Consider the following 25,913-nt stretch of genomic DNA (forward strand, 5'->3'; position numbering starts at 1 on the left):
AATTAAGATGATATTTTTCAATTATATTTAATTCGATAATATATATTAATCACTTTTATTAAAATAAGTAAATTTGATTGGTCCACATTTATGCATACAATAACACAATAATTACTTTAAATAGAATAACCTAAGCCTATATATATATATATATATATATATATATATATATATATATATATATATATATATATATAACATTAAAAAAATATATAAATACAATATTTAATTAAATATTTTTTCGTATATAAATATGATTTTTCTGTATGAATATGTATATTATGAAAAAAATATATATACTTAGGGTAAAAGTGTAAAAAAAATTATAAATTTAAGGGTAAAAACGCAAAAAAAAAAAAAAAAAAATGGTAAACTTAAGGGGTTTTTTACGAATTTAATATAATGGTAACCTGGAAAACCTGTTATCACCGGTAAAAGGGTAAAACCGAACATTTTTTCGAAAATGTTTGGGTAAAAACAGTCATAAATTTAAACTTTGGGCAAAACCGACAAAACCCTGAAAACTTGATGGTTTTTATGACATTAAGCCATAAAAATATGAAAGCAAGATACAATAAAAATGTAAAATATCCATGATTTAAAAATGTAAAATATCCGTGACTTCTTTTTCTTACAAATAATAACAAGGATTAATTGAAAGATGATCATATGGTTAAAAGCACGAAATAGCAACGTACTTTTATTTATTTGTTTATTATATCATCCTACTTTTATTTCTTCTATTACAACATTGTACTTTCATTCTTTTCTTACTAAGGCATTGTACTTCGATAATCTTTAAAAGATTTCAATAGTACAAATCCTTAACAATTTTTATCGGTTGATGCCCAAAATCATTTCAAGAGGAGCAAATTATTCAAATAATTGGCTTAATTCAAGGATAAAGTTCATTATGAAACACAATTACAACTCTAAGATAAAAAATTTAACAATACATGCTCTTAAAGAAACAATTAAAATCCATAAAAGATGCATGATGTTCTTGAATAAATGCAACTACAAAGATAACAATAAACAATAAACAACATTAATCGATAATAAATAGCATATAACTAAGGTATCATTTTATAAGAGTAATTAGGAGCCAACAGTTTTATTTTTGTATACCTTTTGAGAAGGACTTAATGTCCTCAATCTTAATTTTCTTCTATTTGAGACATTATACTTTGAAAAATCTTCCCAATTACAGAAGTTAAAATTGATTTGTATTATAGAAAGAATCAGAAAAATACAAACATACATTGTGTTCCATGAATCAAACCACAAAACCTCCTAAACTTTGCTAATCATCCATCAATCTTGATAATTCTTTCTTCTTCCAAACAACATTTTCATAACCAAATAACTTCACAAAACAAGAAACCAACTGTTCTTGAACCACTTCTTCATCAGGAAGCACAATATCAGTCTCTTTTGCCAAAGATGTAACATCTTTATCAGCAATTCCACAAGGCACAATATGTTTAAAATAACTCAAATCAGGATCAATATTAAAAGCCAAACCATGTGAAGTAATCCCAGATGAAATCCTAACTCCAATTGCACCAATCTTTCTTTCACCAACCCAAACCCCAGTTTCACATTTCCTTTGACCATGAGCTTTGACCCCATAAATAGAAGCTAAGTCAATCATGGTTGACTCAAGATTTTCAACATATCTCCTAGCACCTAAACCGAGTTCTCTTAAGGAAATAATAGGGTATAGAATGGCTTGATGAGGGCCATGAAATGTAATGTCACCTCCCCTTTGTGTGTAGTGAAGTTCAGCGCCCATGGATTTAAGTTCAGATTCGGGAATAAGTAAGTTGTAATCTGTTCTACGTTTGCCTAGTGTGTATGTAGGTGGATGTTGTAAGGATAAAAGGGTATCAGAAATCTTACTGATTTTCCTATCGGAAGCTAGCTTTTCTTGTAATTTAAGGGCTTCTAAGTAATTGAGTGTCCCCAGCTTCCATACCTCAAGATTCCGAGGAATTCTCATTCCCTGATAAAAAGAATATCAGATTGAATTATCTCATAGCACAGTTAAAGCTCGAGATCGGAGATGGATATGCACTCATGTCTTGTTTAAATTTTTCGGATTTTAGTTTCCTAACTTTGATTTGGGTACAGAAGAATCACAGAATCACAGAAGCGAAAATCAATTTGGCATTATAACAAACAGGTTATGAGCACCAGTTTTCAATCTAAACGAAACGAAGAAGATTTGAAAAAGTGTAGATCTTTGGAAGATAAACAACTTTCACAGCTCTTACGCATCAATTGATAATAGAATTGAAGAATAAAGCAAGGAAAAAAAAACGACACAGTGAATGTTTCTATTTTACAATTCTTACGCATCAAATGATAAACTCAGTGAACCAACAAAGTATTCTAACATAAACCAGGGAAAAGAAGGAAGAATAAAGCTAGGGAAAAAAATCGACAGCAGGGAAAAAACGAAGATAGCAGGAAAAAATGAACAAAAACGAACCTAGGAGTGGGGTCGACGGTCTCCAGTGTTGCTGTGGGGGTGCGACAGTCTCCGGCCGGTGGCTTCACAGGGGAGAAGGCGGCGACTGGGGAGGTCTCGCTGAGGAAACGATCGACAGATGGAGACGTCTGTGATTGACTTTGCTCCAATGTAAAGCTATACCCTTTTCAGTATTCTATCCATTTTCTTAATCGGAACAAATAAAACGTAAATATCGAAGTCGTTGTAGTATAGTGGTAAGTATTTCCGCCTGTCACGCGGATGACCCGGGTTCGATCCCCGGCAACGGCGATGTTTTATAATAATATTTTTTAATTGGCGAAGGGCCATGATGATTAATAAGACGAAAATGGATATTAATCTAATAGATATTGGATTATACTTCGGGAAACCCTAAAAAAGTTGGGATTTATTTGAAAAAAGATACTAGGTTGATGTTTTTTTGGAAAGATAAAATAAACAAAGTTGATGGTTTATTTTGAAAAAAAAAAAAAAAAAAAAACAAAGATACGATTTAATCTGAAAAAACACAAAATATAATATCTTTTATAAACTTAACTCATTGTTTGACGTGTATAATCCTCAAATAAGAAAAAATAATTAAATAACTCTAGTTAAAATATATAGGATAAAAACTATCACTTTTACCTTTTAAAAAATCACCCGATTGTCACAAGGGTCTAATACTTACATACATACTTTTTTTTCTCTCTTAAGAGCAAACGTTACATTCCAACACCCATCTAAAATAATATCAAAATCCAAAAAACAAAGTATAAAAACCAACTACATCTCCACAACAAACATAAACATACATACAACATATCACCATTTGTAAATGTGCAAATGTTATATATCTACAACCACATTGCTCTCACTCATGAACACTTTCTCATTTTTATAAAAAAAAAAAAAAATCTCATGAAGAGCAGGAGAGCATGCGGACACCTGGACGATAAGCCCATGCAGGAGGCAATCGCGCGTATTTTTCCATTCCAGGTTGCTCATCATACGGCCTTTCTATTACTTTAAGCAATCGCCTCACCTCATCAAAGTCCCCTTGTTCAGCCATGTCTATTGCACTTTGGCAAAGATAGTTTCTCAATATGTACTTTGGGTTCACTGAGTTCATTAAAGCTTTTCTTTCCTCATCTCCAACTCCACTAGCCAATAGCTGTTCATAAAAGTAATCAAACAAATTACCAATCTACTTTTCTGTTTTATATTTATGTCTCACTTATATCATTTTGTTACACTTTTAGCTTAATGTACTTTGCAAATGATTTGGTTTTGTAGTTTTGTATTAAAAGTGAGATGACCCAAGAAAGTCAAACTATTTTTTGCCAAATGACAGAAATTTGATGTTTTTGAAAAGGGGAAATTTCAGGAAACGGCAACGTACCTTACTCTTTCTATCAATATAGGCAATGTACTTTATTTTACTCATAATAGCAACATACTTAGATTTCCTTACCAATAATAAACAACGAGTGGTGATGAAAATTATAAACTATAGGGGCCAAAACTAAAACCACCCTAACTTCAAAACTACAGGGACTAAAACTGTACTTAGATGAAAATTATAAACTACAGGTACCAAAAATGTAGCTATTGACATTAAAAACTACACGACCAAAAATATAATTATTGGAATTAAAAACTATAAGGACCAAAAATGTAATATATAAAACTAAAAAATACAGTCTACAGGAACCAAAACTGTAATTAATGCAAATTAAAAATACACGGACCAAAACTGTAATTATCCTAAATTAAAATCTACATGTACCAAATTGTATCGAGCGCAAATTAAAACTATAGGGACCAACACTGTGAGTATTCAAATTAAAAACCACAAGGACCAAATCTGTAATTATCCTAAATTAAAAACTACATGGACCAAAACTGTAATTAATGTAAATTATAAACTACATGGACCAAAACTGTAACTATTAAAATTAAAAACTACCAAAACTGTAATTAGGCCATTTCCTGATATGAAAAATAAAATACATTGCTATTATGAATAAACAAATATAAGTAGGTTGCTATTATGGGCAAAAAAAGTAGGTAATGAAGTAAATCGCTATTATTATTAGAAAAAAAAAAATCAAAAGCATGTTGTTATTTCTTATTGAACTTATTTAATGACATTTGTTAATGAATATTCAAGATAGTCAGATTTTACCTCCTCTATGTAAATTTTGACCCAACTAATCCAAGCCTCTTTCCGCTCTTTTCCAATATCCAACAAAGCAGCTTTGAGTGGAATCAGCAATTCCTCCTCTGGAGTACTGGAATCAGCTTTGATGTTGGAAAGTAATCTAAAGAAATTCGTGTAGTCAACTTTGTCAACTGCCAAATTGTTAAGCAGTTTGCTTATCAGTTGTTTATTATATTTTGGTAGCCCGAGTTTTTTTGTCATTACTGATTGGTAGTCATCCATAAATTTCGTTCCATATCTGCACACAAAAAAAAAAAAAAAAAAAAAAAAAGGAATGAATGTTTTGGGGAAGGAACAAAAGGGTAAAAGGGTAAAATTACCTTTCGAGGGCGTAATCGGATTCTTTTTCGTTAATTAAGTGAGCAGATGAAAGAGTTGAAGCAAACTGAGCAATGTTCCATAATCCAACATCAGGTTGATTTGCAAAACAATATCGTCTTCCTGGAAGATCTGTAGTGTTTGGTGTAAAACTTGGATCAAAAGCATCTAAAAATCCAAAAGGCCCATAATCAATTGTGAGCCCTAATACACTCATGTTATCTGTATTCATCACACCATGAGTGAATCCAACACCCTGCCATTTTGCAATCATGGAAGCAGTTCTTTCAGCTACTTCCACTGCCCATGCTGTAAATTTTTACAAAAATGTCAAAATCTATAAAAGTATAAAACAATCGTTCAGTTTAAACTTTTATATAGTTTTTTTTGGGAAAACAACATAAAAATCTTTATGTTTTGGCCACATAATTGATTTAATCTTTATATGTTTTTTTTTTTTCAATTAAGTCCCAAAAACCGGTAATTGTATTTATTTTGACCCAGATTTTAAATTTTATTTCAAATTTGGTGTAAAGTTTACACTTTTAGCCCAGATTTCAAAAATTTGTTACGAATTCATATCCTAAATTTAGTTTTTTTTTTACATTTTTTTTCAAGATTTTGTTACGAATATGATTTTATACAGCAAAAAAACATATTCGAAACAAAATTTTGAAAAAGAACATGTAAAAAAATAATTAAATTTATGATGAATTTGTAAACAAAAAAAAACATTGTCTGGGCCAAAAGTGTAAATTTGTAATAAAATTTAAAATCTGGGTCAAAAGTGTAGATTTTGAAAGTTGGATGAGCTGTTGACCGGGTAAAAGAGTCAAAATAAATACAATTGGCAGTTTTTGAAACTTAACTGAATGAAAAAAAACATATAAGGACTAAATCGATTATGAGGTCAAAATATAAGGACTTTTATGGAGTTTTCCCTAGTTTTTTACATTACCTGCGTATTTGTTTGAAGTTAGATCTACTACAGAATCATTTTCTTGGCCTGTTGAAAAGGATAAACTATCACTTTTGTTCATATTTTCTATATGAGGAAAATGGTGTCTGATTGTGTAATCAGCTAAAGCTTGAACAATTTTAAGGTCTTCTTTTCCTCGTGAAGCGTGTAGTTGAAATGAACCAAAACGTAAAAAAGATGGTGAAACTCTGCATACAACTGCACCAGGTTCATCTTTTGGATTTCCACTGTAAATATAATGTAGAAAATAAGCTCTCAATATTCGTTTGAATGAAAAAGAATTCTAGTTTGATAGTAGAAACTTACTCATAGAACATATCACGGGTGACATATTTTCCAGTTGTTACAAGGCTAAGTGCACGAGTAGTTGGGATTCCAAGACTATGAATTGCTTCACTGCAAAGAAATTCTCTAATGCTGCTACGAAGAACAGCTAAACCATCTGCAAACCTGCTATATGGAGTCTTTCCTGCACCTTTCAATTGAAGCTCCCATCTTTCATTCTTTGAATTCACAAGCTCTCCTAGTGTTATGGCTCTACCATCGCCCAATTGTCCAGCCCACATTCCAAATTGATGCCCTCCATAACATTGAGCATAAGATAATCTGAAAAGATTACTCATGTTATTATGGAATAGGGATGAGGAAATTTCAGAGGTGAAGAGTGAAGACAGACTTACCCTCCTACTAATGGAGATGCCCCGGAGAACAGAAGTGGGAAGTCGGGTCTTTCAAACCTGGAACATGAAGAGAAGTTCAAGATTGGGAAAATGGAAAATGGGATTTGATGTGTAGGGAGAGGATTCGAGGAACTCACTCTTTAGGATCTAAATCGAGAATTTCCGCGACTGATTCTGACCATGCGACTAGTTGGGGGTTTTCGACTTGAACAGATGGGGATACTTTTGAATAACACGCATGAAGGACCTGGAAATTTAAGAGATTTCGATAGTTGTTTTGTTAGGGTTCTTAGATTTTACGATCTCATTTCCATGAAAGTGAGGTTAATATTCACTGTTTAGTCTTAGAGACCTAGAAAACCTAAATGTCAATTGAATCGTGAATCGTTATGCGATAAATGAAAAACCTACGAATTTAAGCATAGAAAATCATCGATTTGGAGGAAAAGGGATGTCAGTAAATGAAATGGAAACGATCAATGGATGAAGGATTCACCTCTCGGGGCATGATGTCCGTACGAGGATCGCCGGGGAGCTCACGAACAAACGAGTGGTCCCAATTTAAATCCTCAAGGTTCAACTTCACTCGTTTATCTTCGCTCAAACTCTGTTTCTTCAATCCATCGGCGACCGAATCAACCGACAAACCCACAGGCGACTCCATGGAAGCGTTCGTGGAGAAAGCCGGCACCTTTTTATGTAATTTCAAGACTTTTGAGGGGGAGTAAAAGAAGAGGGGGCGGAGGCGGTGGCGGAAGGCGGTGGAGGAGGTGAAAGAGATGGAGATGGATGAAGAGGAGGTCTGAGAGAGTGAGGCGCACAAATGAGACAACATTGCTGCGGTTTTTGTTTACTTGTGCACCAAAAGGGAAAATAGTATTTGTGACATTTTCAACGTTCATTGCTAGGAAGGTAGTGCATACATGACTTTTGATCATATGATTATTAAGGGCTATGAATTTGACACCACAATATGCAATGGAAATTTGTATTTCTAGAAGCAAAATGTGTACATATTTTATATATTTCTTCAAACACATGAAAACCCATCGATGATTTTGTTCATACCATATCTCATTCTCCCCTAGTCGCTTAGTCATTTGTACGTGTACACAAGAAGTTTGATTTTGACAAAATTTGTTGTTTCATAGTTAGTTATATGGCTAATCATGAAAATGACCAAACGCAATATAATATATTGATATCCTTTTTAATAAAGTTCTAAAGTACTTTTTATGAATGGTACATTGGTGTTTCCATGATCCTTGGTGTATGGTATTTCTTTTTTTTCTCGAACTAGCAAATATATTAAAAAGCTAATAAGAAACTAGACAAAAACCTAAAAAAAATGCATGCAAAAGATAGCAAGAGTTGGATCATGAACCAGACAACCAAATTCAAGTTCAGACTATAACACCTAAAATTAACCCAAAGAAACGACTGAGTAACAATTTGATCAGATAACGAACTCTTTTAGAAATTCCTCTACCAAAGATACAGTCATTACAAAATCGCTTCTTTTAACCCATTTTGTAAAAATAAAGGTTGTAAAATCGCTAGATTGTATTAAGTTGGTCAATTATCGATTGATTAGTCGTTCTCGTCAGGATTAGTCGACAATCCTAAGTTGTAAATCAATATATATATATATATATATATATATATATATATATATATATATATATATATATATATATATATACTAGTTTATAATCCGTGGGAACCACGGTTATAAAATTAATTAAACTTTTATAATAAAAATTTATAGTTATTAATCAATTATTTTAAATAAGTCATTTTAAATAAATTATTAATTAAGAGATATATCAAAATTTTAAAGTTATTATAACTTTAAATTTAACATATAATTAGAAAATGTAAATTTAAATTTTGAAATGAATTGCTTAATATATCTACATGACAAATCATATCATATCATATCATATCATATCATATAATCTCCTATCTTAATAAAAAAATCCTTTTGATCCTACGTGGCATCTTCTCAGGCTATAAAAACATCTAAGTAAATTGCCTAATATGCCCTTGAGCTTTTAAAACCCCCATACTCAATCTACTCATCCGTTCATTCCCCAAATCACGTCTCCATTTGCTCCAATTTCAATATATTAACTCCAAGATTGAATGCGCTAATAACTAATCGGATTCAAATAGCTACAAAGAAATTGAAGTCAAATCACGTATCATGGAGTAATTTGTTCATATGTTCATCAACATACCTGAAATCAAATGGTTTATAAGTTTCGGTTCTGCACTCTCGATATGAACAGATAAATCGAATCAAACTCTAACGTATTTGGGTATCCATCACCTTAGCTTTTTAATTCAGGTTCATGTATGTACCAAACATCTTATTCTAATTTTGTTTATGCATTAGTTTGCATTTAGGTTCCAAGATCGAGAAGGAGATGATGAAAAGTGGCATATGTGGCGGTGGAATTGAAAAAAAAAACAAAAAAAGATACGATTAGCAATTTGCAATTATAGAAACAAAATATAGCCTTTAAAACTGCATCCTTCAAAATCAATCATCCTTATCAAATCATTTAAATGGGGCATATAATTCATATTTCTCCACTTATTTAAAGATTATAAATCATCATCCAACTATTGCCCTACTATCTAATCAGCGTGATTTTTTATCAAGATCGTAAGTATCCATTACAATTTCAATTTTGATCATTTGATGCATCATCTTCTATTGATATGTTTTGAGTTTCTTTGTCAATATCTGTCTAATATTCCATTATCTAATGAGCCTGTTTTTGAGTGAACACATAGTGGTTGCATATTTACCTACTTGCATTGATCCAGAAGACCATTACTTTTTATTAACGGAGGCTGCATTGACACCACCTGAAAGTCGAGAGTACACTGGTGAAAACATTCAATGTTACAGGGCTTTATATTGGAGTTCAACCAGTACTTGCTCTTGCTATTGGGTATACAACATCTAAGGTTGGTTGTTATGGTTTTCAGCTATGCACAACACCTGTTCGATGAAATCCCCAAAAAGACATTATGTACCGAGGAACTTATGATATTAGTATTTTCCCAATTTCTTCTTACGTTAACCGTATTGGATTTGTATAGTGTGAGATGGCAGGTGTTGTAGTAGATGTTGGAGATGGTGACATTCTTGGCGTACCTGTTGCAGAAGGTTAAGTTATTGGGAGCAACATTAAGTCACTACCAGTTAGTTCCAGGAAAAGATGTTACTCTCTTTGTCCAACAACTCATGCATGTATACTATCAAGTCAGGTTGTGGTCATGGTGTGTTTTCACCATCATTCCCTTTGTCTCGGTGTTCCTGGAAACATAATTGTCAAGTAGATAAAGTAATATTGTATGTATTTATATTATCTAATCCATTCATATGAATTGTTACTGACTTTTCAAATTTGACTTCTATTTTCTCAATTTTGTAATCCATTTATCCAGAAAGTGCTTTTAAGGAATGAACCTAACCAAACTTTCCAAAACAGAAAAGGAAAATGTTAAAATCATCATGTCTAAATGTTATCACTCTAATGAAATATGGATTTTAAAGGGCTTTTTCCTGAAATGACATTGTTTATATAACTAAAATATTATTTTATTCTGTTTCACATGACCAAAGTATTATTTTTATCCTGTTTTACTTGTTTGATATGAGCAAAATAACAAAGAACAAGCACCTAACAACATAGGATTGTATTTTCAAAGTACAATGTGTTAATAATGGTGATTGATGGTAAGGTTTGTGAATTTTATATGTTTTTTCCTGAATTTTAAAGGTTTTGAGAAAATAAGTAATGTTTCCTTTTTACTTTTCCTGATTTTTAAAGTTATTTTTTGTAAACCAGTAATGTTTTTTTATTTTTTATTGCTTGTGAAGGGAAAGAAAGAATGCATTACATCATGTTTCTTTATTTATTATTACTATGTTTTAATTCAGTTCTTATCTTTACTAATGTTAGATTCATACTTTGTGTTACCGAGATGGTTGACTTGTTGATTGTTTTTTTAGGTTTGAATTGATTTTCTGATTTTAATATTTATAGATTTTGCTTGATTCATTTCATTTAGTGTAAGGATTTTTTTAGGATTAATGTAGTATATATTTATCAGTTAACTCAACTCTTATCGAAGGTATTTGACTATTTGTGATTCGCCGTACAAAGATTTTGCTATTTTCCAAAATTTGATATCTTAATATTTAGATTTCCGAAATTCACAAATTTTATTATTCACATCAAAGTAAAATAAGTGAATATAAACTCATTTAATATGATAATATTATCAAATCTAAACATTTCAACCTACAATCCAACATAACCAAAGTTAGAAAATTAATCGTTATTTGTCTATTTACTTTTCTCAATTTTTACAATTATATATATATAATGATACAATGTTATGATTTTATATGTAAGCTATACATAAAGAATGTTGCTTATATATTCAAAATACATATATTAATTTTAAATAATCAATACAAAGGTTTTAAAAAAACTTAAATCTTATTAATAATATAAATATTTTACGCATGGTTCCCACGGGTTGTAACCTAGTACTATATTATAAAGGAAACATTTTTTCTTTCACCACATTCATTTGAAACTCTCATGCATTTTTCCTTTCACCACATTCATTTGAAACTCCCATGACTTTTCAATTTCTTTCTAATAATGATTATAAGTTGGTTAGAAAGATTAAATAAATATCAAACCTAAAGTGTAATCATATACAAACTAAATTTCAATATTAAAATAATATGTTTACTTCTACTTATAAAGTTATGTTTTTTAACTTTTTACATATTATACTTAATTTATTAGTTTTAATATATTGTTGGATGCAAACCATTATCATTTTAAAGCTACAACTTTTGAACAATTTGTATAAAATATTTAAATTATAAATTTAAATATAACATTACATGACCAACTTAAAGATAAATTCTAGTTTAACTTAAACAGCCAAAATAATATTTTGTAAATAGTTAAAAGTGATAAATTGTAGTGTCTTTCTAATAATGATTATATTTTGGTTAATAAGATTATAAATATCAAACCTAAATGTAATCATAAACAAACTAAATTTCAATATTAAAATAATATATTTACTTCTACTTACAAAGTTATGTCTTTAACTTTTAACTTATTATACTTAATTTATTAGATTTAATATGTTGTTGTATGTAAACCATTATCAATTTAAAGCAACAACTTTTGAACAGTTTAGACAAAATACTTAAATTGTTAATTTAAATATAACATTACAATGTCAACTTAAATATAAATTTCAGTTCCACTAAAAAAACCCAATGAATATTTTGTGAATTGTTAAAAGTGATAAACTGTAGTGCTAAATGCAAAAAAAATTATAATCTTAATTTAACTAAAATATTTCCTAATGATATTTGTATAATTGTTAAACATTTTCAAATAAGCAGTTTAAAATAACTTACAATAACAATAGTTAGAAATAACTCTATATAAATGATTATATTGTTACGTTTAAAATAAAATAAAAAACAATGTATGGTGTTTTAAATAATTATAATAATAGAAATTAAAACATTAAGAAAACAATTTTTAAAAAATTAATTAATAGTAACAACAACTATAAATAACATTAAGCCATATATTATATTTAATTTTATTCATGTGTAACTCACGGTAGAAGTCATTCAAATGGTTGAGATTATACAGTCATAATAGATGTATATATTATCATATAATTCAAAATAATCAATATATTATATCAATTTAGTATACGACTTATTATATCAAATTTAACAACAGCGTTATTATAATATTCAAAAAAACATATATTTGTATAGATTTTAACTATATAAGTGTTTATGCACAACGCGCAAACATTTGTTTAGTGGTATAATATTAATGAGGAGTTGTATTATAGTGACACTTGTCAAAAGAAGATTAAAATTATTCATTTATTAAAATAGGGATATATATATATATATATATATATATATATATATATATATATATATATATTGATGCGACCTGGCAGCGAACCACTCGAACTATGAATGAACGACGTCCAGCTGGAACCTGAGAGGTCACAAAGAAAAGAAAGGCGTCAGCCGCTCTCCGGGAGGAGGTCCCGGAAAGACGCTCTGACGGTCAAGTTAGTAAGATGAATATAGAGTATGGAGGTGAATGATCGGGGTTGAATAGCTTACCAAGGCAGAATGATCGGCCTTTTATACTAAAGATCTTCCTCGGTCCATACGAGGGACAAAGGTTGCGGTTCCAGCAGGATTCGCTGCTTTTATTGGAGGGTCATGCTCCACGTTTGTGTCCGGCCCAACAATTGGTCCAGGCAATAATGCTTTGGTCTTTTCCTTTGTCGCCTGGAGCTGTTATCCTTGGACTATAGCTAAAGGACAATATTTTGGCATGGCGGACTTCCTGCGCGATCGCGTTGCGGGAGTCCTGGGTCACTGAGGTAGCCGAGTCGCTGTCTCGACCTCTCGTTGTGCGCGTCTCGCCAGGGGCTTGACTACTTCTGGCCCGCTCTGAGGGGCATGTCATCAAGTCCCCCAGTCCAGTGGTCATAGTGTATGCTAGCTAGCTATGATGTTCTGGACTTTAACTGTCGATGCACTTGTTGGGCCTTTACTTGGTTGTCGTTTCGTTTCTAATGATGTGATGTTACGACGTGTGCGCGGCGATTACGTCAGCCGTGTTAGGGATTTTAGTAAATCTCGCTTTCTTTTCCTTTTATTGCTCTCGAGTAGTTTTCTTTTTCAATTCATACCCTGCCTTTTTGTTTCCTCTTTTCTTCTCTACTCCTTGTTCTTTGCCATGGTGTCTGTTCAGGTTTTAATCCCTAGTTCCTCCGAGTTTGATACCCTTTAGGAAGCTTACGGCGTTACTCCGGCTGATGGGGTGGAGTTTCCAGTCTCTGGTTCTTTGATCACTCGACCTCCGCCTGGGAAAGTGAGTGTTTATCTGAAAACTTTCGACACCGGTCCCCGCCTTCCATTAACTGACTTCCAAGAAGAAATACTCCAACGTAACAGGTGCAGTGTTCAGATGTTGACCCCCGGTGTTGTTCATAAGATAGTGGCCTTCGAGATGATTTGTCGAGCTAATGACATTGTTCCTGACTACTTCGTCTTCAAGTTCTTCTTTCGGTTTTCCGCCACCAATGACAAGTGTACCTTCTCTGCCCGCCGGGGAAGTCATAATCTCGTCGTTGACACTAAGCCTCCCAAGAACTGGCAGGATAAGTGGTTGTGGGTCAAGGAGGAGCTGCTCGGTCGTGAGTATCCCCGGGCGACTACGCTTTCCGACACCATCCCTAAACTGTTTCCCCACAACCAGGCGACTGCAGATATCTTGCGCACTCTTCAGGTAGACGTTGTTGTGATGTCGGAGGTTATACTTGTCGGTATTGGGATGAGCCCTAGTTGGCGCTCTCGGGGAGAGATGTCTGTGTTTTACACTGTCTCTAGCAGTGAGTCGTTCTTGCTTTTCGTTTCTCTTTTCTTTTTCTTCTCTCCTTCCTCTCTTTTTTTTAAAAGAGAGCTCGTTCACGTTTGCTTTCTCACGGTTGTCTTCTCTGTTTTTTGGGCAGGTGTTGAATGCTCTGTCTCTATGGATTCCGTGCTGCGGGGTCGTTACCAGGGCAAGCTGGAGCATCGTGTAGTGCCTTTGTATAATACATTGCCTCCTCCCCGTCGCTTGAATGCTACTGTTCGGGTTCCCCCACAACCCGTGGGGGGTTCTACCGCATCGGAAAGTCAGTCGGGTTCCCCTACCGTCATGACCCCTCCGGCTGCTTCCCGTACTTCTACTGGGTTGGCGATTGACGGTGTGGTGGACAGCAAAGTTGGGATTATGGTTGGCGGTCGTCGGGTTGTGGAAAAAAGGAAATTTGTGCAGGCGATGAGTGGTCCAGCTCCTGGAGGTAGTTCGGGACTCATCAGACGGCGTGTGGTGCAACGGCGTGGTCATATGCGCTTATTGTCGTCTGCACCGTCCATCCCCGAGATGTGTTGTTGATACCCGATGATGACGTGAAACAGTCTGAGGGTGTCTAAGGGGCGCCTCATCAGCCCATTGTATCGGTTTCTTTAGGCGCTGGCGTCAACCCTCAGTCTTCGAGGGGTAGCCATGAGCTGTTGTTCCAGGGGCCCTCTATGGTGGAGGCGTTGTGCAGTGCGCCTGTGTTTGTTCCAGGGTAGGGCTTACGTTCTGATTCTTGTTTGTTTATTCGTTCCATTGCTTTGGATTTTACTCGTCATGCTCTTCCTCCTGCCACTGTGGATGATATGGATTCGATGAGCAATGATGTCTTGGCTCATAATCTTGCATATGCCGCTGCACAGGCCATGACATATCTGGCCGCTGGGGTCTGTCGTGTACAGCGGTTTGATGAGTTGGAGCATGTGCATTCTTTCCTTGTTGATAGTGAAGTTGTTCTGAGGGCGAAGGTGACCGACTTAAGCATTTTCGTTGGTTGGTTAGAGGAGGCAAACAGATCTTTGGCGTCGGAGAAATTGGTATTGGAGGATGTGCGTAGTGTTTTGGAGGGTCGGGTGGAATCTTTGACCCAAGCAAATGAAGGTTTGATGATTCAGAATGAAAGCCTGGAGCGGGACCTTGCTGATCGCGAGCGTGAACTGGAGGTGTTGAGGGCGAACAGTAGTTGGCTCTTACAGGTTGGGTTTGTACGTGTGATGGACAAGCTTCTTGAGCATCCCGAGTTCACTGGTAGTATCAGTCATATTCGCCATGTTGCCTTTGTTGTTGGGGAGGAGTCAGGCTGGGCCAACTTGAAAGCTTAGGTCGACGTTGGGACTTACGATCCTTCGACTACTGATTCTCGGTCCAGTCATTCGTTAGCCTTGGATGATGCTTTGTTGTCTTTCACGACAATGGACTTTGTTGGTTGGCTCGGGCTGGGTTACTTGGCTATGGATGGAGTAAGAGCGTTGTGCGTGTTTGATGAGGATGAGGAGGATGTTGATATATTGGGTGTGGGTAGTGCATGGGCAGGTGGTGCCGGAGCGAGTATTGGGGCTAGTGGGTTTGGCGGTGGTGGTGAAATTGGTGATGGTGATGGTTCTGTTGGTGGCGGTGGTGTTGGTGACAATCGTGCTAGTGGTGTTGTATGAAGTTGTTCAGAGCTACCCTTCTGGGGTGTAAAAAAATCATGTTGAGCTTTTGTCTTGTTATCTTTTAATCGTTTTACGGCCTCTGAGGCCTTTATTTGGATGTTCTTGGCTTATAGCCTCTAAGGCTTTCATGTGTAAACAAACAATGGTTTATCTTTAGTTGCTGAACTGTTATGCTTTTTATCAATCGTATCGAACCTTCTATGTAGGTTGATCATTTGTTAGGCTCTTTTCTATATTATTTTCCGTTTTTATGTACACTGCATCTTGGATTCACTGAGTATCCTCTGTGCTATACTTGTTAGAATGCTAGATGTGTTCGTTGCATAACGTGCTAAAGACAATGCATGTTCTTTTATTTATGTAATTCTGATACATGGTTGTTTCATACAATAATTTCCCATTGGACTTCTTTGAGAGTCCATCTGTTGGTCCGGGTGATCAGTCCGGCCATGAGATGTTTTCCTCGTTTTCCCTACTGTTTGTGGGTTTACGACTTTGCTTGAAGGTTGTGTGCATTCGTCTTCCCTTCTGCATAGGATCCTATCGTTGCTCAGACGTGGAACTTCCTTAAGTTCCTCGCGTTCCATGTCCTGGGTATTTGTCTCCCCTCCAGGGTCTCGAGAGTGTACAATCCATTGCGGTGCGCCTCGACCACATTGTATGGTCCTTCCCACGTCTGGCTTAGTTTCACGCGAGGTTGTGCATGGTTGACCTCATTTTTCTGCAAGACAAAGTCTCCCACTCGAAATGCTTTGTTCTTGACACGTTGATTGTAGTATCTTTCCACTGTCTTTTTGTAGGTTTCTTGGCGCATGCTTGAATGCTCAAGTCGTTCCTCCCGGAGGTCTAGGTTTTCTCTTAGACTTTCGTTGTTTCCTTGTTCCTGGCAGTACTCTGTTCGTATTGATCCTATCATCATTTCTGCCGATAGCATTGCTTCGGCTCCATAGGCTAAACATAATGGTGTCTCTTTTGTGCTAGTCCGCGGTGTGGTCCGATATGACCAAAGGACTTCTGGTAGCTCGTCTACCCAGTTGCCTTTTGCTTTGCCTAGCCGTTTCCTGATCCCTTGCACCAACGTCCTGTTAGACACCTCTGTTTGTCCATTGGCTTGGGGGTGCGCCACAGATGTGAATCTCTGTTCTATTCCCTTTTCTTTGCACCAGTCCTTGAAGGGGTTCTCTGCGAACTGTAGGTCGTTGTCGCTGATTAGGATCTTAGGTGTTCCGAACCGTGTTATGATGTTCTTCCTGACGAACTTGATTATCTGCCTCCCGGTAATACACGTCAACGGTTCTGCTTCTATCCATTTTGTAAAGTAGTCGACCGCCACAACTAGAAATTTTACCTTCCCCAACGCTTCTGGGAAAGGGCCAACAATGTCTACTCCCCATCGGTAGAAAGGTCAAAGGTTGATTATGCTTGTTAACTTTGATGGTGGCACTTCTTGCGCCGATGAGAAAGTCTGACATTCCACACAAGTTCGCGTTAGCTCGACCGCATCCTGGTGTATCTTTGGCCAGTAGAGACCCATGCACAACACTTTGTCTGTGAGTGCTCGCGCTCCTTCGTGGGTTCCGGCTGACCCTGCGTGGGCTTCTTCAGAGCCAGTTTCCCCATTGTTCCATCTATGCATTTGAGCCACAGAGCTGTGTGGCCTTTTCTATACAATGTCCCTTTTAGGACTCCATATTGGGGGGGCTCGTACCCTCGTTTTCCGAGCCTCTACGTGGTCGTCAGGGAGAATACCATGTTGAAGATAGTCTATGATGGGCATCATCCAATTGGGTTGTGCCACTGATAGGGAGTCAATTTGCCGCTCATCGATGCTCCTTTCTTTTAATACTTCCACCAGCACCTCCTTCGAAAGGTGTCCGAAACATGTTGACGCTAACTTGTTGAGGGCATCTTCTCGCCTGTTTCTTCCCCTCGGGATCTGCTTTATCATAAAACTTTTTTAGGGAGCTTGTGATTCGTTGCACCGCTTTCACATACTTCTCCATTCGTTTGTCTTTCGCTTCGAATTCCCCTGATACTTGGTTGGCTGCTAAGCGCGAATCCGTCAAAGCTGTGACTTTTTCCGCCCCCATTTTTACTGCTAGCCTAAGGCCGGCTAGTAGGGCTTCATATTCTGCTTCGGTGTTGGAAGTACGAAAGTCGAAGCCCAGGGCGTATGTGACTTCCTCTCCCGTGGGCTGGTTAAAATTAGCCCTGCGCCCAACCCTTCTTTGCTGGAGGCCCCATCTGTATAGAGGGTCCACTGCTGGTCATTCTTCTTTGTCGAGTGGCCTTGTTGGCTTGCGTTGGTTACTTCTTATTGGAGTTCTCCTGGGATCTCGAGCAAAAAAATCCGCTAATGTTTGCCCCTTGATGCTTACCAGAGGGTGGTAATTGATGTCGTGCTCCCCTAGCTCTATGGCCCACTTTGCGAGTTGCCCGGATGTCTCCGGTTTTAGGAGCACCTGCTTGATCGGGCAATTAGTCAGTACCTCTATTTGGTGGGCCTAGAAGTATCGGCGGAGCCTTCGTGCCGCGTAAACTAAGGCGAGCACCAGTTTCTCGATGGTTGGGTAGTTCATTTCGGGTCCTTGTAGGGCCCGACTCACGAAGTAGATCGGCAGCTGGCGTCCTTGTCTTTCAACTACCATCACTGACAAGATAGCGTCTTTCGATGTGGATAAGTACACTTGTAGCATCTCGCCGGGTATTAGGCTGGCCAGAGTAGGGAGGGCATGAAGTGCCTTTTTGATGTTCTGTAGTTCCGACTTGGCTTCTGTTGTCCATCAAAAAATTGTTTTTCTCTATGCACCCTTTTGAGCGTGTGGAATAGCGACATGGATTTCTCAACCGACTTGTAGATGAATTGGCTAAGTGTTGTCAGTTTTCTATTTAAGCCTTGTGTGTCCCTAAGCGTACAAGGTGAGGGTGTTTCTTCGAGTTCGTTTACTTTGGTTGGATTTGGCTGCATTCCTTCTTTCGTCACATAATATCCCAAAAATTGGCCTTCTTCGACCCCAAAAGTGCACTTGGTGGGATTTAATTTCATCTTAGCTCCTTCCAACGTTTGTAGTGTTTCCTCCACGTCTAGTAGCAGCTTACTCTCGCTTGGGCTTTTTATTACCATGTCGTCGACATAGACTTCAATATTTCGACCAATCTGATGGGAAAACAAGGAATCGACGAGCCGCTGATAGGTCGCCCCCACGTTCTTCAGCCCAAATGGCATATTTGTTTAACAAAAGGTGCCATGATCCGTGTAGAAGGTTGTCTTATCTTCATCGTCTGTACTCATCATGATTTGGTGATATCCTTTGTATGCATCTAGGAAGCACTTCCACTAAAATCCTAGCAAAGATTCCACTTTTTGGTCGATTTTTGGTAGCGGGTAACAGTCTTTGGGGCATGCTTTGTTTAGATCCGAGTAATCAATACACATCTGCCAACTACTGTCATGTTTCCTTACCATTACCGGGTTGGTGATCCACGTGGGAAAAATTGATTCTTTGAGGATTCCAGTGTTGGTTAACCTTGCTACTTCTGCGTTGATTGCTTTGTTTCTGTCCCCTCCCTGAACCCGCTTCTTTTGTTTCACTTCCTTGGTTTCTAGTTTTATCATCAACTTGTGTTCTATGATTCCTCAGTCGACCCCCACCATGTCTGTAGGCGTCCATGCGAATACATGTTTGTACTTCTGCAGTAGATGGACCAACGCCTCTCTCGTTCTTGCAGGGAGGGTTGTTCCCACGGTCACTCGCTGGTCGGGATACTCCATGTTGATTACTTCTCCCTCGTCCGACGGGTCCGGTCTTGGTCTTTTGGCCTCAACCGAGATGTCTTTTGGTTGCATGATCTCATAACATTTGAGTTCCCTTGGGGGATGTAGCTAGAATCGTGCCTGGTCCTTGGCTTGTGCTAAATTTTACTATCCCGTGGATTGTCAATGTGACCGCCCCGAACCTAAGCATGGTTGTCCGACCCAATATGATGTTGTGCTACGACGGGTGTCGTATGACTACAAAGTCTATTAGAGTGGTTTGTCGTTTGGCTTTGTCTTGGCTAACTAGCGTGAATGGTAAGTGGATCGTACCTAGTGACCATACGTTGTATCCGGTGAATCCTGTGAGTTGTCCTGTGGCTGGTCTCTTTCCACGTGTTTGGTAATAACCGAAAGTAGTGTCTGTAGATGACATCCGCTGAGCTTCCGGTATCGACATATACCCGGTGAACGATCACATCCCGGATGGACCCCTAGATGACGAGGTGGTTGTCTTCATTCCACCCAGCTGGGATCGGGTTGCGCATGGAGAATGTCAGCCCCTGCATTGTTGTTGTAATATTTCATGTCTCTTCCACATACTCCACTCTCCCCCCCCCCCCCTCTTATGGTGGATCGTTAGAATTTCCAGTTTGCGCTTTGCCTTTCCGACGACGTCTTTTGGGTTATTTGCATCGAACTTAGCTTGTAGGCTTTTAGCGATTTCTATCACGTTGCCTTTTAGTTGCTTTTCTTCGATCTCCCATTTTAGAACCGCACAGTTGATTGTGTAGTGTATCCTGCTCTTGTGATACTCGCAGTATCGTGTATTGGTGCCTTTGGTTATTGACCTTTCGTCGACCGTGTAGACTTCTGTTCGTCTTCCTCGCCTATCATCTCTGCCGAAGGGTCTGAAACGCCCTGACGGTCGTTTATCCTGCCCCATGAACCTATTGTTCCCCCGAGAGTCGGGGTGAGTCGGAGGGTAATTATTCCGCCTCCCAGTGGAGGTTGTCATGGCGTTGAGGTACGCCTATTTCGATGTCTCGCCCTCCTCTTGGCGTAGAAACCGTTCCACTCGCTCTTTTAATTCGGCCCTCGTCTTGGGTTGTTTGCCCATAAGTAGATATGGCAACGGGGGCGGGGAACACAGGGGACCCCAATCCCCATCCCCATCCCCGAATCCTCATACCAATCCCCATCCCCATCCTCATCTCCATTGGGGAATATAAATAAACCCCCATCCCCACCCCCAACGGGGAAACGAGGATTTCTTTATCTCTTTTAACATATAAACTTTTACGTAAGAAAAAACTCTATACTTCAATTTTACCAGCATAAGTTTAAAGATTTTATAAAATATATAAGTACCCATAAATTGCATAAAAAATATAAATAAATTTTCTACCAAATTTAAATACATACATGAAAAATCAAGTAGAAAAGAATTATCAGATTGATATTTAAGGTAAAATAGATCAACCAAAGAGAAAAAAAATAAATACACGAGTTTAAATTAGATAAAAGAAAAAGCAAAAAGTATAATTTCAACCAAGTAATTACTAATGAGTTAGGTTACTTAGATCAAATTTTATGTATTATAAACTATACTATAGATATACGTTTTGTATTGTTTTTATATATTAATATATGTCGAGGGCAGGTACAGGGTCGGGGATTAAGGGTATCCCCATCCCCATCCCATCCCCATTTTTTTTATTCGGGTATTCCCCATCCCCGTCCCCATCCCCAGTCAACCTGGGGATTCCCCAGTCAAAACGGGTTCGGGTTTCGGGTTCCCCATTGGGTATGGGGCTTTTTGCCATCCCTACCCATAAGCTTTTGGGACAATGATCCTGGTAACAACCCCCAGGTGAACACACCCACGATTAAACCTTCGTCATGTCCTGGGACGTCTAACGTCGCCTTGGTAAACCGAGTAAAGTAGTCTTTGGATGTCTCCCCATCTCTTTGTTTGCATCCAATGATTGAATGGCAGTCGCCTTTGTACTTCCTGAGTTGCATGAAGTTTGTGAGGAAGAGATACCTCAGTTGGATGAAATTGCTGATGTTGCCCGGACGCAGCGTCTTGAACCATGTTCCTGCGTTGCCGTCTAAGGTGGTGGGGAAGTATGTACACCAGAACCGCTCATCTAGCTTGAGGGACGTCATGGTCCACTCATACGTGTCAATGTGGCTATCTGGGTCGGTAGTTCCATTGTACATCTTAAGGTGGGGTAGTTTGGCGGTGTTGTGGATTTCGTACTCCAAGAGTTCTTTGACAAATGACGATGTGACGCTTCGCAATGAGCAGTCTTGGGTTGGAAATGCTGGTTGAGGTGGTACCCTGGCGACTGCATCTCCAGGAACAGCTGAACTAGCATATTGTTGTAAGCGGTGAGATCTGGTGTTGCTAGACCATAGTGGTTAGGCGGTTGAAACGGAGTGAGGATGCTATATGGCATGGGTATCTGTTGTTGGGCTGCAGGTGTTTGCTGTTGAGTCATGAGTGTCTGCTGTTGGGTCATGGGTGTCTGTTGTTGGGCCATGGGTGTCTATTGTTGGGTCATGGGTGTTTGTTGGTAGAACGTGAGTGGCGGCGCTGGTGTATTGCCCGTCATCAGTAATTGGTGGCTTTGTTGTTGTGATACAATACATGCGCCAATCATAGTGTTGCTTGTGTGTATGTTACTTGCGAAGGGTGCCACCGTTGTCATTTGAGCAGGATAAGGACCGACGGTGTTAGAGAAAAAGGTTGTGAGGTGGGTATGGCGTATCTGTTGGGTGTGCTACTGTTTGGTAATGGTGGGATGGTTATGGGAGTCATGGTGGATATTGTTTGGTTCTGGAGTAGGGCGGCCTGTGCAGCCATGGTAATGATAGTTGGGAGTGAATCTGGCGACGGGGTGGCCACATGATACGGTGGCGGGCTGTCGGAAGCCGGTGTCGCTTCGAAGGACAACGGCAGGTCATCAGATGTTGGTGGCTAACCACCAGAGGATAGTGCCGCCGGAGTGTTGGTTACTTCTAACGACCCCATCGGATGTATCGGGCTATGTGGTGGCTCTGATGGTTAACCCATCGTTTTTTCTTCGTCATGTGTGATTACGATAAAAGAGAAAGAGAAAGGGTTTGCGTATCTACTATCACACAAACGGATGGCGCCAAATGATGCGACCTGGCGGCGAACCACCCGAACTATGAATGAACGACGTCTGGCTAGAACCTAAGAGGTCACAAAGAAAAGAAAGGCATCGGCCGCTCTCCGGGAGGAGGTCCCGGAAAGACGCTCCGACGATCAAGTTAGTGAAGTGAATTTGGAGTATGGAGGTGAATGATCGGGGTTGAATAGCTTACCTCCGAAGGCAGAATGATCGGCCTTTTATACTGAAGATCTTCCTCGGTCCGTACGAGGGACAAAGGATGCGGTTCCGACAGGATCCGCTGCTTTTATTGGAGGGTCATGCTCCATGTTTGTGTCTGGACCAACGATTGGTCTAGGAGATAATGCTCTGGTCTTGTCCTTTGTCGCCTGGAGTCATTATCCTTGAACTGTAGCTAAAGGACAATATCTTGGTGAGGGTGGACTTCCTGCGTGATCGCCTCGCGATAGTCCTGGGTCGCTGAGGTAGTCGAGTCGCTGGCTCGACCTCTTGTTGTGCGCGTCTCACCAGGGGCTTGACTACTTTTGGCTCGCTCTGAGGGGCACGTCATCATATATAATATCATAAAAAAATAAGTTAATATAACTAATACAACATTAACATTTTCTTAAATAGTTTTTATTAAAATAGAACTTCTTTAAGGTTTTAAAAGTTCATGGGCTTGGACAACTTTACTAATGATCTATACAGAAATTAATCAGTAGACATCGCGTAGTCGGTCGCGTACAACTTAGAAAACAGAGATTAATCATGAACTAGTCAGGATTTTTACAACCATGGCAAAAACTATGTGAAACTTTCTAGACGAAATCTCTCAAGTTACAACATATATGACAATTATTTTGGACACAAGACTACATCATATAAAAGCAAGTGTTCTTACTTGTTTTCTTAATTTCTTCTTCTAGTTTTCTTTCGCAAAAAAAAAGTAATTTTTAAATCGTATGTTAAATAGTACATTTTAGACTTTTTAAAGTTCGACTTTATGCACGTATATTAATTGGTAATCTAGTCTTGTTTTTATGAAAGTATAGTTCACAAGTTAAGGAGATTTTGCAAAACCATTGAACATTGTCTTTAATTTTTATTTATTTTTACTGATTTTCATTGTGTTTATCGATTAATTATGTGTTGGACCTATTAGTACTAGTTTAATAACCTAATTTAGACTTCCATTACGAAAATTATGCTTCGCAAATGATGCATAATAGTGGTAGAATTTAGAAATGCAATGAAAATGTACGTAAACATGTCTTAATAATGTAGTCCCTTTAAGTTTCATATTTTCTTATGTAATCTACCACCACATGTTGGTATATTGTGTGTAACGCCTAATGGTTCCCAGGTATTATTTAATTATTTCATCATTTATCTAATTTTTAATTATGCAGGTTGTGTGGGCTTAGTGGAATTGGGCCTTATTTGAGTGGGCTTGCTAAGGTCGTACGCTGGGGGTAAGCCTAGTGTATATTGGGCCTAAGCCTGGTGTACGCTGGCCATAATGGACCATTATGGAACACGAAAGCATTTCATGTACGCTTAGTGTACGAAGAGGTACGTGTATCGTACACGGTTAGGACTAAAAACCCTAATTTTTTAGGTTCCAACCCTATATAATGTCATTAAGTCCCATGGGTTAGCCCCTTATCAGCCTTTCTTGTTCAGAAACCCTAAAATTGACCCCCTTTATCATCTTGGTGTGTTGTTGACCTTGTGGAGTGCATTTTTGGTAGGTTGGTGTGTAACATCCCAAGTTCAGAAGTGCAAGTTCAGGGTTCAAAGTGTAAATAAGGATGGCCAACTCGGCGAGTCCATAGATAGACTCGGCGAGTTGAGTCGCGATTCTGGTCGCGTGTTAAGTGACCAACTCGGCGAGTCGGCGGCTGGACTCGGCAAGTTGGTGCTGAAGAGAGAAAAACCCTAATCTTCGGGATTTCATCCTATTTAAAGGACTTAATGTCCTCCCCTCAGTTCCCTTAGCCCCTTTGAAGTCTAGAAAAACCCTAGATCCGTTGGTGAGAGCATTGGAGAGCAAATTGGAGCTTGAGAAGTGATTGGTGAAGAGATTTTGAAGATTAAGAGGATTGGAGCAAGGGGCTTTGCAGAGATTGGGATTATTCTTCAGTTGGAGCTTTCTTTTGAGGTAATAATTTGTTGCTTGCTCTTTTGTGCATCTAGATCTATCATTTGTGGAAGTTTTGGGAGCATATCTAGTGTTATGTTGGGTTTTGGAGGTTGGATCTGAGGTTGCTACCTCAGATCTGGGATTGAGATGATTCTGAAGTGCATAAAGTCCCTGTTCTTGAGTTGTTGGTGAAGCCTTCTTGTCCCAAACCCTATCCTAGAGTGTGTAGGGCTTAGATCTCTTTGGATTCGCGTAAAGTTTGCCACTTTACGTGATGGATGGCTTGTAGAAGGGTAGATCTATGGATTGGAGCCCCTGCGTGGCTTGGAAAGCCTCTGTATGGTTTGAGAATTAGTGGTACTCGGCGAGTCACATGGGTATACTCGGCGAGTTGCATGATGATAGGCAGAAACTCGACGAGTTGGAAGAACAACTCGGCGAGCTTATTGAAGATAGCCTTGGACTCGACGAGTCTGTTCTTAGACTCGGCGAGTCTGGTCGAGGAGTTCTAACCTTTACTGGTTGAGCCGTGAACCGGTGAGTCAAGGGATGACTCTGTGAGTCGAGTGTGGAAGGACTCAGAGTTGTTGGACTCGGCGAGTCTTACGGCGACTCGGCGAGTTGAGTCGAGATATGGGAGTTTTCAGAGCATGGGGACTCGACGAGTCAGCGTGTTGACTCGGCGAGTAGATTCAGTCAGGAAGGTTGACTTTGACCGAGGACTTTGACTTTGACCAAGGGTTGACCAGTTTGACTTCCAGAGGTATTTTGGTAATTATTGGTGTTTATTGGTTTGGATATTTGGTAATGATCAATGGTGGAGTTCGTACTGGTGGTCGGAGCAGCATGGTCTTAATCCTTAAAGTGGGCAGTTGCAGGTGAGTTATCCTCACTATACTGATAGGGTCTAAGGCACCAAGGCCGACCCTTTTACCGGATGGAAAGTTGGGTAGTTGTTTGTTACTTAATTGTGGTGTTATCTTACGATATGAGTATGAGATATACGTGTGACTGG

The 25,913-nt window shown here is 38.3% G+C and overlaps 2 protein-coding genes and 1 non-coding gene across 3 annotated transcripts; 1 reads left to right on the top strand and 2 right to left on the bottom strand.

Annotated features, from left to right (window-relative positions):
• Nucleotides 1-1,204: 1,204 nt before the first annotated feature.
• Nucleotides 1,205-2,699, bottom strand: LOC111890180 (octanoyltransferase LIP2, mitochondrial). Its single transcript, XM_023886336.3, has 2 exons — nt 2,495-2,699; nt 1,205-2,005 (listed from the first exon to the last, which is right to left on the bottom strand). The coding sequence occupies exon 2, from the start codon at nt 2,000-2,002 to the stop codon at nt 1,304-1,306; it is 699 nt and encodes a 232-aa protein (XP_023742104.1). The 5' UTR covers nt 2,003-2,005; nt 2,495-2,699; the 3' UTR covers nt 1,205-1,303.
• Nucleotides 2,700-2,713: 14 nt separating this feature from the next.
• Nucleotides 2,714-2,785, top strand: TRNAD-GUC (transfer RNA aspartic acid (anticodon GUC)). The gene has a single exon. It is a non-coding gene; the product is annotated as a tRNA-Asp (tRNA).
• A 483-nt stretch (nt 2,786-3,268) lies between these two features.
• Nucleotides 3,269-7,595, bottom strand: LOC111890253 (uncharacterized). Its single transcript, XM_023886407.3, has 8 exons — nt 7,192-7,595; nt 6,833-6,942; nt 6,696-6,752; nt 6,322-6,621; nt 5,995-6,242; nt 5,039-5,345; nt 4,683-4,956; nt 3,269-3,668 (listed from the first exon to the last, which is right to left on the bottom strand). The coding sequence occupies exons 1-8, from the start codon at nt 7,528-7,530 to the stop codon at nt 3,414-3,416; spliced, it is 1,890 nt and encodes a 629-aa protein (XP_023742175.1). The 5' UTR covers nt 7,531-7,595; the 3' UTR covers nt 3,269-3,413.
• Nucleotides 7,596-25,913: the final 18,318 nt, after the last annotated feature.

The sequence above is a fragment of the Lactuca sativa genome, chromosome 6 (genome assembly GCF_002870075.4).
Source record: "Lactuca sativa cultivar Salinas chromosome 6, Lsat_Salinas_v11, whole genome shotgun sequence".
Taxonomy (NCBI): Eukaryota; Viridiplantae; Streptophyta; class Magnoliopsida; order Asterales; family Asteraceae; genus Lactuca; species Lactuca sativa.

What these genes read in the sequence shown, in the direction of transcription:
- LOC111890253 (XM_023886407.3), bottom strand. Translation starts at nt 7,530, where the DNA reads ATGTTGTCTCATTTGTGCGCCTCACTCTCTCAGACCTCCTCTTCATCC. An exon ending in ACCCGTGATATGTTCTATGA is followed by an intron (nt 6,243 to 6,321) that starts GTAAGTTTCTAC and finishes TTATATTTACAG; the next exon opens with TGGAAATCCAAAAGATGAAC. An exon ending in TCAAAATTTACATAGAGGAG is followed by an intron (nt 3,669 to 4,682) that starts GTAAAATCTGAC and finishes TTTTATGAACAG; the next exon opens with CTATTGGCTAGTGGAGTTGG.
- LOC111890180 (XM_023886336.3), bottom strand. Translation starts at nt 2,002, where the DNA reads ATGAGAATTCCTCGGAATCTTGAGGTATGGAAGCTGGGGACACTCAAT.